The 12,850-nt window shown below is 44.3% G+C and overlaps 2 protein-coding genes across 2 annotated transcripts in view; both read right to left on the bottom strand.

The window, feature by feature from the left end:
* RSU1 (Ras suppressor protein 1) overlaps window positions 1–2,021 on the bottom strand; it is a 119,038-nt gene extending 117,017 nt beyond the window's left edge. Inside the window, exons 1-2 of the mRNA XM_068405054.1 lie at window positions 1,924–2,021; window positions 1,562–1,673 (exon numbers count right to left, since the gene is read on the bottom strand). Coding sequence (XP_068261155.1) covers window positions 1,562–1,670 — 109 coding nt within the window. The 5' untranslated portion in view covers window positions 1,671–1,673; window positions 1,924–2,021. The remainder of the gene's footprint in view (window positions 1–1,561; window positions 1,674–1,923) is intronic.
* A 7,239-nt stretch (window positions 2,022–9,260) lies between these two features.
* The window catches only part of CUBN (cubilin), a 149,901-nt gene continuing 146,311 nt past the window's right edge, over window positions 9,261–12,850 (bottom strand). The window contains 4 exon segments of the mRNA XM_068404678.1: window positions 9,261–9,581; window positions 9,977–10,212; window positions 11,985–12,150; window positions 12,586–12,648. Of these exon segments, the coding sequence (XP_068260779.1) occupies window positions 9,474–9,581; window positions 9,977–10,212; window positions 11,985–12,150; window positions 12,586–12,648 (573 nt within the window). The 3' untranslated portion in view covers window positions 9,261–9,473.

Consider the following 12,850-nt stretch of genomic DNA (forward strand, 5'->3'; position numbering starts at 1 on the left):
AACAAACCCAAAACAGTCTTTGTATAAGAAAAGCTTTTTTTACTTTAGCATTACCGATATGCTTCAAGATGACCTTTTTTCCCCCGCCTGAAAGATCAAAGCTGGCCAATTAATTATGTGTCTTAGTGTTGATAACAGGCACCGAGTCTAATTAACAAAAGCAACAGTACGGTTGCTGCCCCATACCCTCAATGCGTTAAGTTTATCTGAAAGGGATAAGTATAGTTCTGAAAATGGGCCTGTAGTTAATGCGAGCTAAACACCACTTTGTCTTAAACAACTGTTCATTCAATAGAAACACCGAAGCTTTCTATTTAACATCAGTTCATACATACGGGCTTTACAATGTAATCTTCCTGAAATCCCACGCACAACTTGGAAGCAGGAAAAGAATCGGTAAAGGATGAAGACTTAAGTACAGAACCTAGTTCTGCAAAATTGTACTTAAGTCTTCATCCTTTACAAATGTGACTGAAGATACTGCGGTCTGCCCCTGACTCTGCAGACAACAGTAAGTTGGTAGTGAGCCATACACTTCCCCGAACTCGTTTCCACCATGTAAGAAGTTATGTACACTTGCTCCTGGTTGCTGTCAAGCTTAACAAACATAGTAAAGAGCTAAACCAGGATACAATTAGAGTTTCAAGTACATTGGTTGCTTTAGATTTTGCTTTTTCCTTGTCACACGATGCATTTAGGAAAATGTCAGCCTGTGGCACACTACAGGCAGTTACAACTTTAACTCACTGCATATCAGCTGTACCATAACATCATATGCACTCTTAGACAAAGCCAAAAGCAAGGCAAAGTTACATGCCTTGCTCTTCATTTATGTGTTCTCCAACTATGACAGTGCATTGTTACTGGTATGTTGCACTTGCTGTAGTTAATTTACAGCAAATGCAATGTATCAATAACAACGTACTGTCACAACTCTGGAAGCACACGCAACCATGTAATATCCAAAGTATGATAGTGCTGTACCAGTAACACAGTATTACTTTACCCTCCTTCAGAGACCATCCATGCAAAGCTCCAGGCTAACACCACCCTATCCCTTTCAAAAACCAGTGGAGATGCTACTTGGCTGGTGATTTTGCTTCGGTAGCAGGGAGAGTCAAGTATGGATGGAAGACAAAGTCTCCCCATCACTCAAGTGCCTGAATGACAGCAGTGACAGACAAGGAACGCTTATGGCTGTGGACGGTGCACGGGCAGAGGTGATGGGAGAGAGGGGAGGGACTCCCAGCTCCCCACACCGGTCTCTCCGGTGCAGTGGAGCAAGGGCTCTCCTGAACACACCACGGCTCGTTACGGTGCTGCCGGGAGCTGGAAGCGGAGCGTCTCCCCCTGCCCACGCCCCCGATGCCCCAAGCCTCAGGCCACCCCGGGCACAAAAGCGGCTCGGGCAGCCCCACCACCGCCGAGGGGCTGGGGCAGCAGCCGGGAGCGGGGCGGCCCGGACCGCCCCCCCGCACCCAGGGCCGGCTGCGCCCCGGCTCGTCCCGGGACAAATAAGGAAGTTTCCGCGCTGCCCCCGCCCGCCGCCGCCGGTACCTACAGAGGCCGGGCACGTCCAGCATGTTGGAGATGCCGCGGTCGCACATGTCCACCTCGGGCTGGTTCTTCTCCCTGCTCTCCTCCACGATCTTCTTCAGAGACTTGGACATGGTCTGCGCGGGGCACAAACGTACACCGTGAGGGCGGGGGGAGCCGGCCGGGGGCGCCCGCCGGCACAGCGCGGGCACTGCCCGCACCCCGAGGGGGCCGAGGGCGGCGAGCTCGCCCGCTCCGCGCCGCCGGGGGGTCCCGTCCCCCCGCGCCCGCCCCAGCCCCAGCCCAGCGGAGCCTTGACCGGGATGCTGGCCGCCCTCTCGCTCCCGGGCGGAGGGACAGGCCCACCGCTCCCACAGGGCGACTCACGGCGCGGTGCTGCGGCGGGACAGCGGCGCGTGGGACGGCGGCGACCGTAGGCAGCTCCCCACGGCTGCACGCGCCCGACACGCCCTGCCACGCCCCATCCCGCCGCCGGCCCCGCCCTCGCGCGCAGGCGCGCTGCAGCCCTCCCCCGGCAAGCGGGGGCGCTCCCCGCGCCGCCTGAGGCTGCCCGCCCGCCCCAGCGGTTCCACCCACGGCTGGGAAGGTGCCGGGCCAATCAGCGCGCCTTCTCAGTGCAGACCCGCTGACCATTGGCTGGAGGCGCCGGAGGGAGGTTCGCTGGCCAATAAGCGCGCCCCGTAGGTGATAGCGGGTTTTAGACCGCGAGCCACGGGGGCTCCGCATGCGCAGGTGCGGCTTTGGCGCATGCGCAGTGGCGGGGCTGGCCGGGCACTGCTGTTGGTGCACCGCCCGCTGCAGGGCCTGGTGCGCCCGGGGGCGCCATCCTGCTGCCGGGCCAGCTGCGGGGCAGCTGCTGGCGAACGCGGCCGTGCGCAGACGCATGCCATCGCCAGGCTCGAGAAGCAGCGTGCCCGGTAGAGGAGTGCAGCCCTGTGAGAAGGCGGCCTGCCGTGTGGCTCCCGCCGTCCTGACCGGCGCCGGAGACAGGCTGATTGCCGGAGCTGGCGCCTTAGGAGAGGAAACTCGGCTTCGTTAGTGCCGCTGCTCGGTGGTGGCCTGTTTCTCAGCAGCCTCACCTGGGTGCTTGTACCTCGGGATAGGTGGGGGACTTGGGTTAACGCGATGTCTGGGGTTAATCTGCCCGTTCCTGTTACAGGGCTCGTATGGTCACACTGCTGTCTTCAAAAGACGACGTTAACACCTGTTAACATCTCTTCAGCGCTTGGAAAGCACTTTCCAAACATAAACCTGAGAAGATGGGTTATGGGGGATATGGCACCATTTAGCACAGGGGAGAAGTGTGCATTCAGGTGCCTGCCCCACGCTCTTAGCAGCAGCAGCTCCTTGTACCCTGGCAGGGGTCTGGAAGCTGGCAGGGCTGTGCTCAGGGTGGTTGGTCAGCTCTGTGCCCCAGCTAGTCAGCAACAGGAGAAATGAGAAGCTGCAGAGCTGGAAAGCTCAGGCTCCCTAGGAACTGACCAAGTAGGCTTTCAGAGCGCTCTGAGGTTTGGCAAAGGCTGTCTCAGGCAAAAAACATTACAGCAAAAGAATTTGGTTTCATTGAATCAGTAGTTTCTGTTTCTTCAGGTAGCATCTTTGTGGATTTTCTAGTCAGCTCTAGTCACAAAACTAGTCACAAGGCTGGGCCCAGGTTCTGAGCACTTTTAATCACCTTGTCACAACGATGTTGGAGTTACAGCCTTACTGCTTAGAATGTGTTTATGCGTATAACTTCTTTGATTGATAGGAGTTAAGCTTGTACTTACTGTCATTCAACAGATACGGAAGCTCAGAGCAATTAATGACTAAATCTATAAAATTACCTAAAGCCAGGCCACCCACTGAGAACCGGAACCTTGAATTTTGCGTATGTGCTCCCTATGCACGGCATGGTGTTACTTAGAAGCCTAACAGTAATATCCATAAAACCCAAGATGATGAATAAGAAGGTGCCAAACCAGCACATGAGAAACACTGCTGGAGGTGTAACTTTAGCTTTTCTTTTGTTAGGGATGTGAGGATTTAATTCTGGGTTGCAGAACTGTAGCATGTTTATCCCTACTAGCTGGAGTCCTTTCCTGAAGTTACAGGCTGCTGTCAGGTCTGTCTTACAAAACACAAGTGGAAGAACTACTTTTTATCTAGATTGCTCAGTAGAACACATGGTCACTCAGATGTACAGTTCCTTTTTGTCTGCAGGAACATGAATCTGGATCCCTTTCCTGTCTAAGAAAATGCCCTGATTGCCATCAGTCAGTTGTCCCAAAGACCTAGGTGCCAGCACGTCTGCTGTTCTTGTTTCATGGAGAATGATCTCAGGCCTCATTTAGGAGCAAAGGCTTAGGCAGATTCATTGCCTATAAAACATGATCCTGACTTGCTTATTCCAACACACAGATAAAGCACATGTGACTGTGAGAAGATACAAAACGGTGTCTGCACGGCTCACAAGAAGCTCACCTGGCTTCTCACTGCCCCATTTATGCGGTGATCGAAACAATAGCACATTACATTGCACGTGGCCTAGAGGTCCACATTCTACCCCTACCATAGAAGTATTTAATTACTCCCCACTTAATAAACATATTGCCATTACTCCCTTTTGTCAGGTTTGGGTTTTTTTTACCATCCACCTAATTTCATTATCCTCTTCTTGTGTAAACAGTTCATCTATCAGTCACACCTACTATGTGATCTACTTTGGCTCCTGCTTTAGCAAATCTTTCATCTGAGTAAACGCACTAATCAATACCCCAGTCAGGTCTGCACTGGATTTGGAACAGAGCAGTTGCTGCCAAGCCTTCCTTTTAAAGCTTCTCAGCTCCTCGTGAAGCACTAAATATCAATTGGATGAGAAAGGGTGGGAAAGTAAGTACGTGTGGCACACTGTGCAAGGGTCAGGTCATTCCTCGATCTTGAAAACTTAATTTGCAGGTTGTTCCATCAGCAGTCATACTCACAAAGAGTAAATTTCCTGTGGAGGGCCTGTGCCACTGCAGTGACCCCCTCTCCCCTGTGTTATCCCCTACCACCCCTTCCCAGTACATCCAATTCTTTCGTGACCCCTTTGGCCCTAAATCTCCTCAGCTCCCTCTGTACCCCCAGCTAGAGGCTGGTCAGCCTGTGACTGGGGACTGGCCAGTGGAGCCCTCCCCACATGTACGGCAGTTGAGCTTTTCCAATTTAGGTCTTGCTGTACTATCCAACTACTGATTTTTTGCTTATGAAACAACTATAAAACATCTTTGATACCTGTCAGATTTGTGCTAAATTTGTCCCTTGGCTTAAATGTTCTTAGAGCAAATGCCTGAATTCTTTGCAGAGGCTGGCACATGCCTTCTGTCCTCAGGACAGCAGGCTGATGAGGTGACTGTGAGGTAGATGTATGGCCAGGACTGTATGGCAGAGCTGCAGCTGCTCTGTAGTGGCAAAAGCGGGGAGAAGTTGCTCCCGGCATCGGTTCCCCCCAACCTGCTCCTGCCGGGCAGCAGGTGCTGTGTGCCTCCCGCTGGCTCCTCTCACTATGCTGGGGAGCAGCAAGGGGACAAGTGGCTCTGATGCTGCCCTTGCTCTGGCTGTCCTAGGTAGTTCTTCTAACCAAGGAAATGAGGTTTTACATTGTTATTCTATTTTTATCTTTTTTTTTCCCCTCCAAGAAAAGCTGTCATAACAGTTCACATTAATGCAGGGTTAGCGTGTCATCAATGATACAACCGCAACATGCACCTGCAAAAACGGCTGTATACTGCTAGGCACTGCTACTGAAAATTCATCCAGCAAAATTACAGTAATTATGTGTGATAATGTGCACACAATATTTATTTTGCTGATCTTTGCCTTATAAAAGCAAACTTCTAGAATTTGGCCTCTTAGCCCATGGCAGGGGAGTTGGAACTAGATGATCTTTAAGGTCCCTTCCAAGCCAAACCATTCTGTGATTCTGTGATTTTTATTATCAGCTAATAAACATTTTAAACATTTATTTGTTAGTAGTCCTGTACTTTTGCTGTTGTTGTTATTATGAACAGTGGTCAACGCTATGAATTTTTGTTATATTTCATTTTAATCAGGACTGCAGAATAATTGTGTGGTTATACTTTGGCAGCTGACAAAAAATGATTACACTAAATATGTTAATTCTGGTGCTTAGGACACGTACTTGAGTTACTGTGGGAAACCGAGACACCTCCTCCTTTGCTTTATGAGCTGAGTGAAAACTGTTTTTCAGCCAAAATTGCTTTGTAAATTGAACTAAAATTAGCTAATGTTTTAAATTGACCAGCACCACGATTTCTAGCGGTTTAGCTGTATATCTTCTCTCTCCTTTACTTCAGATAACTATAGCCCCAATGATCTCATTCTGGTATTACTTCTCATTTATTGTTTATAAAGAATAGCCCTGCCACAGGGGAAGGGCAATTAAAAAAATACTTCATGGACCTTTTAGTGCTTATTCTTCAAATCCTAGTCTTCAGAGTGCTTACCATTCATATGTAACTGTCTCATAAAATATACCTTTATATAAGAATAAATATTTGTAGTAACATGCAGAAGATTTACACTTAAGTTAAGAACATGGAGGCTCTAGGAAGTGAAAACATGCACATTCATTATCTGTGCTTTGTCATTGATGGGGGGGAGGTTGGTTGTAGTCATGCAGGTATTATAATACGAACATGCAGCATTCAGAGCTATGACATTATCTATAAAATAGACAGCAATGTGCACAGACATAAAAGCAAAGATATTCATGCCAGTATTGTGAGATGTAGCCATAAATCTTATTAAACACAGATTTTGTCTTTTGAATTGTACACTGCAAAAAACACATAGAAGTTTCATGGAACAATTCTTTTAAAATTATGTTTAGTTGTTCCTGTGTGCTTTTGCTGTGCATTCATTTTAAAGCAAGTGTTTTAAATGACTTCTTACCTTCCAAGACAGAAACATGGCTTAGCACCAGCTCTCTCCTCTAAGGACCTCCACTTTAATACTTCTGCAGTGGTATTTCTGTTGTGGTTCCTCATATAAAATGTTAGAGGACGTCAGTGGGTTACTTTGTTCCTGTTGTTTTAAAGAATGGGTTTGATAATTTACTCTAATTTTAGACTTTGACTATTTTTGGCGAGAGTCGGCTGGGCTAGATCAATTGAACCTTGTACCAGCAGCTTCATTCAACAGTCTTCATGAGTACAAATCCTCTGCTGGACTTTCATTTTTTTCGAAAGAACCTCATGCATTTTACTCATGTGTAAATAAAATTATGCACAGCTATGGAGTATTTGTAAAATTTAAAGATGCACCAAGCATTAGTTATTGTTACATTAAAAAAAAAATCTTACAAATTTTTCTTCCTCTCATTCATAGTGCTCTTTAGTCTTTTTTTCTGCAGAAGTTCAATGATTCCATAAAATTTGACATTGTGACAGAAAGTCATACCAAGAGCAAGTATTTATCATATCAAAAATTGTCTGAAAACTTTTAATCTGTTTTAAAGTGAAACACACTTTTTCTCCTAGTCAAATGAATCTTTTCGAAGTCCAGATTTCACCAAACTCATCAGTTTAACTGCAGTTCCCCTCTAGAGCTTAAGGCCAAAGGTCGTGTTACCAGAATGGCCTCATGCATATCACAGGTCATCAGATCACATCTACATACCATTCACTAAGTCAACAATAGGCCAGCCTCAGTGCCGTGAGCAGGGGGACAGGAGTGTCCTCAGGGAACAAAACTTTGTGTCCATGAACTGTATGATGTGTGACTGATACCAGTCTCAGAAAGCCACTAATGAACTTCGTTCATTAAAACCGTGTGCAGGTTTCTATTGTTTGTCAGTTTATGCACAGTCATACCCCCAACAAGGCCAAGGTTTAACCTGAGAACTCATTGTCTGTCAGGGCGTGATCCACTTTTAACAAGAGAAATGAACATACCGCAGAGCACTACCTGCAGTGGCAGGGAGCTGTCTGGGGGAGACATGCCCTTGCCTTTCACCTGCGGCTTCCAGATGATCTGTGCTCCAGGCTGGTGAAATGCAGAAAACGACAGCGTTCTTGCCAAGCTGATTCTTGCCTAAAATCTGATGTTTCCATGACCAGCCACCAAGCAGCAAGAGACAGCAGCCAGACTGTGAGGCGATTCACTGCCCTGCACCAACTGCACCAAATCCACGGTGATTCATAGGAAGATCGAAACCACAGCAGACATTCACAAAGCCCCATGATGCAGCCAGCCACAAGGAAGGAATAAGCTTGTTCCGGATCTCTGCAGGCAAACAGCTGAAGCCATGCTTGATTGTATGTGCAATGTCTGTATTACATGACGCTATATTTGGAGCTTATTTTGTAGCTTTATCTCCAGATAGTTCAGATGACTTTGTTTTCTCTACTGCTTGCTATCCCCTTTATGAGCTTTTTAATAAATTTTATGGACAAAGATTGTATCGCCCCTTGATTGCTAATATGAAATCAGTTTGGCATGGACTCTGAATATCTAATTCTGTTGGCAAGTGGGAGTTCATAGGTTTCTCTCTTTCCAGCTTATTACAAGATCATTTTGAGATGTGTTTTGTAGCTTGCCACCTACCCTTTTGCCCTTTTTGTCGGTTTTGTGTTTTCTATGTTTTCTTTTAACCAAGATGGTTTCTCAGCTGCTATAAATTTTTGTATGTTGGTGGAATTATGGCTTTTTTGGCATTCACTGGGAAATCTTCAGAGAGTTCCTAGATTTTGTTAGAACTGCCATTAACACTTTAATGTAATTTCATAATTAATTATTGCAACAATCACGTTAAGGAATTACTTTCACTGTGAGTGACTGTAATAGTTATGAAGTGAGAGTTCTGATGAGACCCGTGTTCCTCTGCTGCAGTGTAAATTCCTCTTGCCTGTCCATCACAGGTGACATTCATTCTGGGTTGTGACAAAAAATGTTTCATGGTGGGAATCAGTGTCCTCTGTATACCCCGCCAATGGCATTTTTTATGTATGGATGATGTTTAGCCTCAGGAAGGAACAAACTGATTCTAGTCAAAAGTCAATTGATATTTTCATGTCAGTCCTATTCTGAAGTTATATCCATTTTACAAATGTCTAGGAAGTTGCCTGTAAGTTGACTAGAAAGGTGAATTGGTTACTAAAAACCTCATGAGTTTTTCATAAATTCAGTTGTAATATAGATTTTGAAGCTTAAAGATATAACTCAATAATCACAGATATTTTTGTATATTGAACATGATCCTGACCTGACATTACTTCTCTATGTGGTTAAGATTTAGTACCACAGCATGTCCTTACTGTGTTAAACTTCACTGAATGCTTGAGTACTTATTCAGCCGGGTTCTTACACCCAATCCACAGTATTACAGAAAGTTCTTCAGCAAAGTTATCTGCGTAAACGGTAGTAGCACAGGGGCCATTTTTTAGCAATGTCTGATTTTATTGTAGTTTGAATAAAAATTTAGCTAATGCTTTCGAAGATGCTTGGGACAAAAAAACATAACTCTGTAGAACTAATTAAGGACAACTTTGTATCTTAGCTCCTCTTACCAACTTCATGTTGAATATTTTGTGTTTATGTTTTATCCTGGCTAATTCACTTCCTATAGTATTAAGTGTAAAACTTTTTTTTGACATATTTCCTCAGTGTTTGAAATTATGTAGAAGAATATAAAAAAAATGTCAAAAACTAGCAAAACCTCATTTTCACAGTCGGGTAGATAATAGTTTATTTTCAGTACAATGGAATCACGTTTTTTTGACAGAACTCTAAATCCATCACAGCTACACTTACAGTAATTTTTAAAAGGCCTTACTTCAGTTGCAATTATCATAACCAGATTTCAAACTTATTTTATGATCTAAAGTCTCTTCAGTAGAGCAAGGGACAGTAATATATTTCTCATAAACAGTGTTCTAGCTCGTCCAGCTTAACTGGAATCCTGATGGTAAAGTCACATATTCAGCATGAAATTTTATGTAGACTTGATGAGATGTAGCAGTAAATGGAGAGATGTTTGTGTCCTAAAATGAAAGACAAGAAAAATGAAAAGCTTTATAGAACATTGAGATCCTTTGGAAAAGCCAGTCAGAGAGTTAAAACTGAGGCACAAATCGGACCATAGTTTGAAAGGGACCTCAGGTCTGTGCTAGATGCTGCTTTTGCATTTCTCCCTCAGGGTATGACAAATATTTAAGTCACAAATACAACTAACTACAGAGCGAAACAGCTTGATGGTGCCTCCCACTAGATGTCACTGCAAGGTCCGCATTGGAAGGCTTCTGAGGTGCCATACAAGCCTTATGCCTTCACTTCCGCTCATCTGTATGGAATTCATGGCAGAACTGGGAAACAATCCTAAATACAAACCAGTTCATTTTAACTAATTACAGGGGCACAGACAGTAGGCAATACATACCATCCCACAGTACGGCCCGGTTGGCGGGTAGCTGGCGTCTGGCCCGTTGTAAAGGATCAGATAGTTGCTACTGCAATCCCCTAAGTCATCGATGCTGATGAAATCAAAGTTCACTGTGACAATTCGTCCCTTGGGCACAGTAATGGCCCACTCGCAGTCAGTGTTGTTGTGGTAAGTTGCAGGGTAGCCGGGACTAGCCAATGAGCCAGTGCTGCCATATACTGTTCCTCCGCATCCTGGAAACACACTGTTAATTAGCTCAGAAGGCTTAGTTTCACAAGATACTACATGATGTAGTACATCAGTATAGTATTATTAGCAGTACTGAAAAACAGAGAGACGCTGGGAACTGGAACAATGACTGTGGATAAGAGCGTTATTCCAATAAGAGACAAAACTGAGGCTCTCGCTTCAGCAGTCTGAGAAGAATATGCAACGGGCATTAGACCATCACTGGATATCAAAACCCCCAAAACTTTTTGAAACAGGAACCAAAGTCTTAAGTCTGTTCCTTGGTCAGTTCAGTTCCCAAATACTCAACTAGAGACAAATTCTCTATGGCTGTTCTTTGGATTGAAAAGTAGTAAATCACAACTCAGAGAAAATAGTCATATTAAGTAAACTAAAGGCCATTTATACCAAAATTCAATCTCCAACATCAGGCAGAAGCAGATGCCCTGGGAGAAATGCAAGTTTATAGAGTAAGAGTAAGCATGTGCAGATCATGCCCCAGATTACTCTCACAGTCTCCAAGAATTTTCAGCTCACAGCTCCCAGAGATGGCATCATTGTATTTAGTAGTCTTTATCAGATGTCTTCCATGAACTTGTTCAGGTAGCCCTCAAATCCATGTAAATTTGTAGCATTCCGATGGGAAGGAGCTCCACAGCTTAACTGCACACTGTGTGAAGAACTGTTTTGTTTGGTTTATTTTGAACCTACCACCTCCTTGCTTTATCTGATGGCCTCTAGTTCTTCTATGGGAAAAGTCAATGAATAGTTGTTCACTATTTATCATCACTGAATTTTATAGACCTCGGTAGTTTCTTAACCAGATTAGAAAGTCTCAGCATACCTCATACAGATGCCATTCTTTATGTTGAGCCTTTAGTTATACTGGATTCTATATGAGAGAAGGTGACCACAACTGTGCACATCATTCAATTTGTGTGTGAACTATGAATTTATACAATGGCTGTCTATTTGTTCTCTCTTTCTTTCCCAACAATTCCTAGCATTGTGCCAGCCTACTTGACTATTAGTGAGCAGTGAGCTCTTGTTTTCATGGAACTATTTTACCCCCAAGGTCTTGTTGCTGAGTACTAAATGCCAACTCAGAGCCCATATTTTTGTAAGTTAGGACCGTCCTTTTTTTGCCCGTGTTCTTCATCAACACTTTCCTACACTGAACTTTATCTGCCTTTTCATCACCAAGCCACTCAATACTGTAAGGTTGTTCTGCAGTGCATGAGATTTATTACCTCCATAACTTAGTGTCATGAACAAACTATTACCCAGCTATTCACTGCCATTTCATAAGCCATTTATGAATGTGTCTAGGATATAGTCACTACACAGCATTACAGTTAGGTTATTTTCTTGGGGCAAATTTCAGTCCTCTTCAGGCTTAGCAGTGCCTAGATCCTAGGGCATATCACAACCACCACTCTGTGGATTCCAAGATAGATGGATAGATGTTCCTGATATTTTCTGACCTCTTAGTGAAAGAGGTAGATCTTCATCTTAAGTGGACTACATCCTCTGAAGTTGCTAAAGTCATCATTAGAGAGAGGGAATTGCTTCTATCACATAAAATGGATCTCACCCCACTGGTCTTCAGGAACAACTGCCTCTCTCCAGTGACTGAATAGGGTGGCATATGGGCACTTGGGAAGGTCTTAAGTGTTGATGAGGCAGGGCGCAAACTGAGCAGGCTGAATCCCACATTTCTGTATTTTCTCTATATGCACAATTGCTAAGTGGAATTACTTTGTAATTACAGCCTTACCACTTGATGATGAAGTCCAAGTAATTTCATATCCATCGTGAGCCCCTGAAAAATCACTCTTGAAACGAAGGTAGACAACATGATTTTCGGGGAAAATGGGACTGGGCACAGTGTTTCCACAGAACCTGCCAAGTAGTGGTGATTGCACATCACTCCCATTTCTGACCTTCAAGGGACACAAAAAAAATTGTCAGCATTAAAACCGTGTGCCAGTTGTACACCAGTACAATTATGGAGTGATAGAAGCACAGCACAAACTATGTAGTGACTTGCATGCATACCATAATTGTCATTTTAATACTGTTATTTTTCCTACTATATATTCTTATATAGAAGGAAAAAGAGACCACTAACCAGTCTGTCTGAGTTTTCTAAGTAATTGCACCAAACAAGTATTGTCAGAAACAGGTAGCTAAATTTTATGGTGTGGTGCATCTCCTGACTGTAAAAACTACTTGACTAGTAGCTAAGATGTGCTTTTGCAATTCAAGCCCATGTTTTACTTTTCATAAGAAATGTTAATATTCCAGATGAAAAGATTAATTCTTTACCCTGCAGACCACACTTTTCCCTGGTCACGTTAAGACACAGATCATATTACATAGCTCATATTTAATCTGGTTTTTTTTCTGAGCTCCAATAATGCTGGTGCTCAGATCCATTTCTTGAGACAGTAAAGAGGATACGAAAGGAGAACTAAATAATGATTCTGCCACAGACATCTGATTTTTGTCATTTGACCAGTGAACAAGAAAACCTTCAACAAGCCTGAAAGGACAGAGTGAGGATTGTGTAGCAGGATATGCTTTTTATTGACACGAAATACCTTTGCAAGTATCGTACACTTCTTAATAGAGCTCCTTCTC

Source organism: Nyctibius grandis, chromosome 7 (assembly GCF_013368605.1).
Source record: "Nyctibius grandis isolate bNycGra1 chromosome 7, bNycGra1.pri, whole genome shotgun sequence".
NCBI lineage: Eukaryota > Metazoa > Chordata > Aves > Nyctibiiformes > Nyctibiidae > Nyctibius > Nyctibius grandis.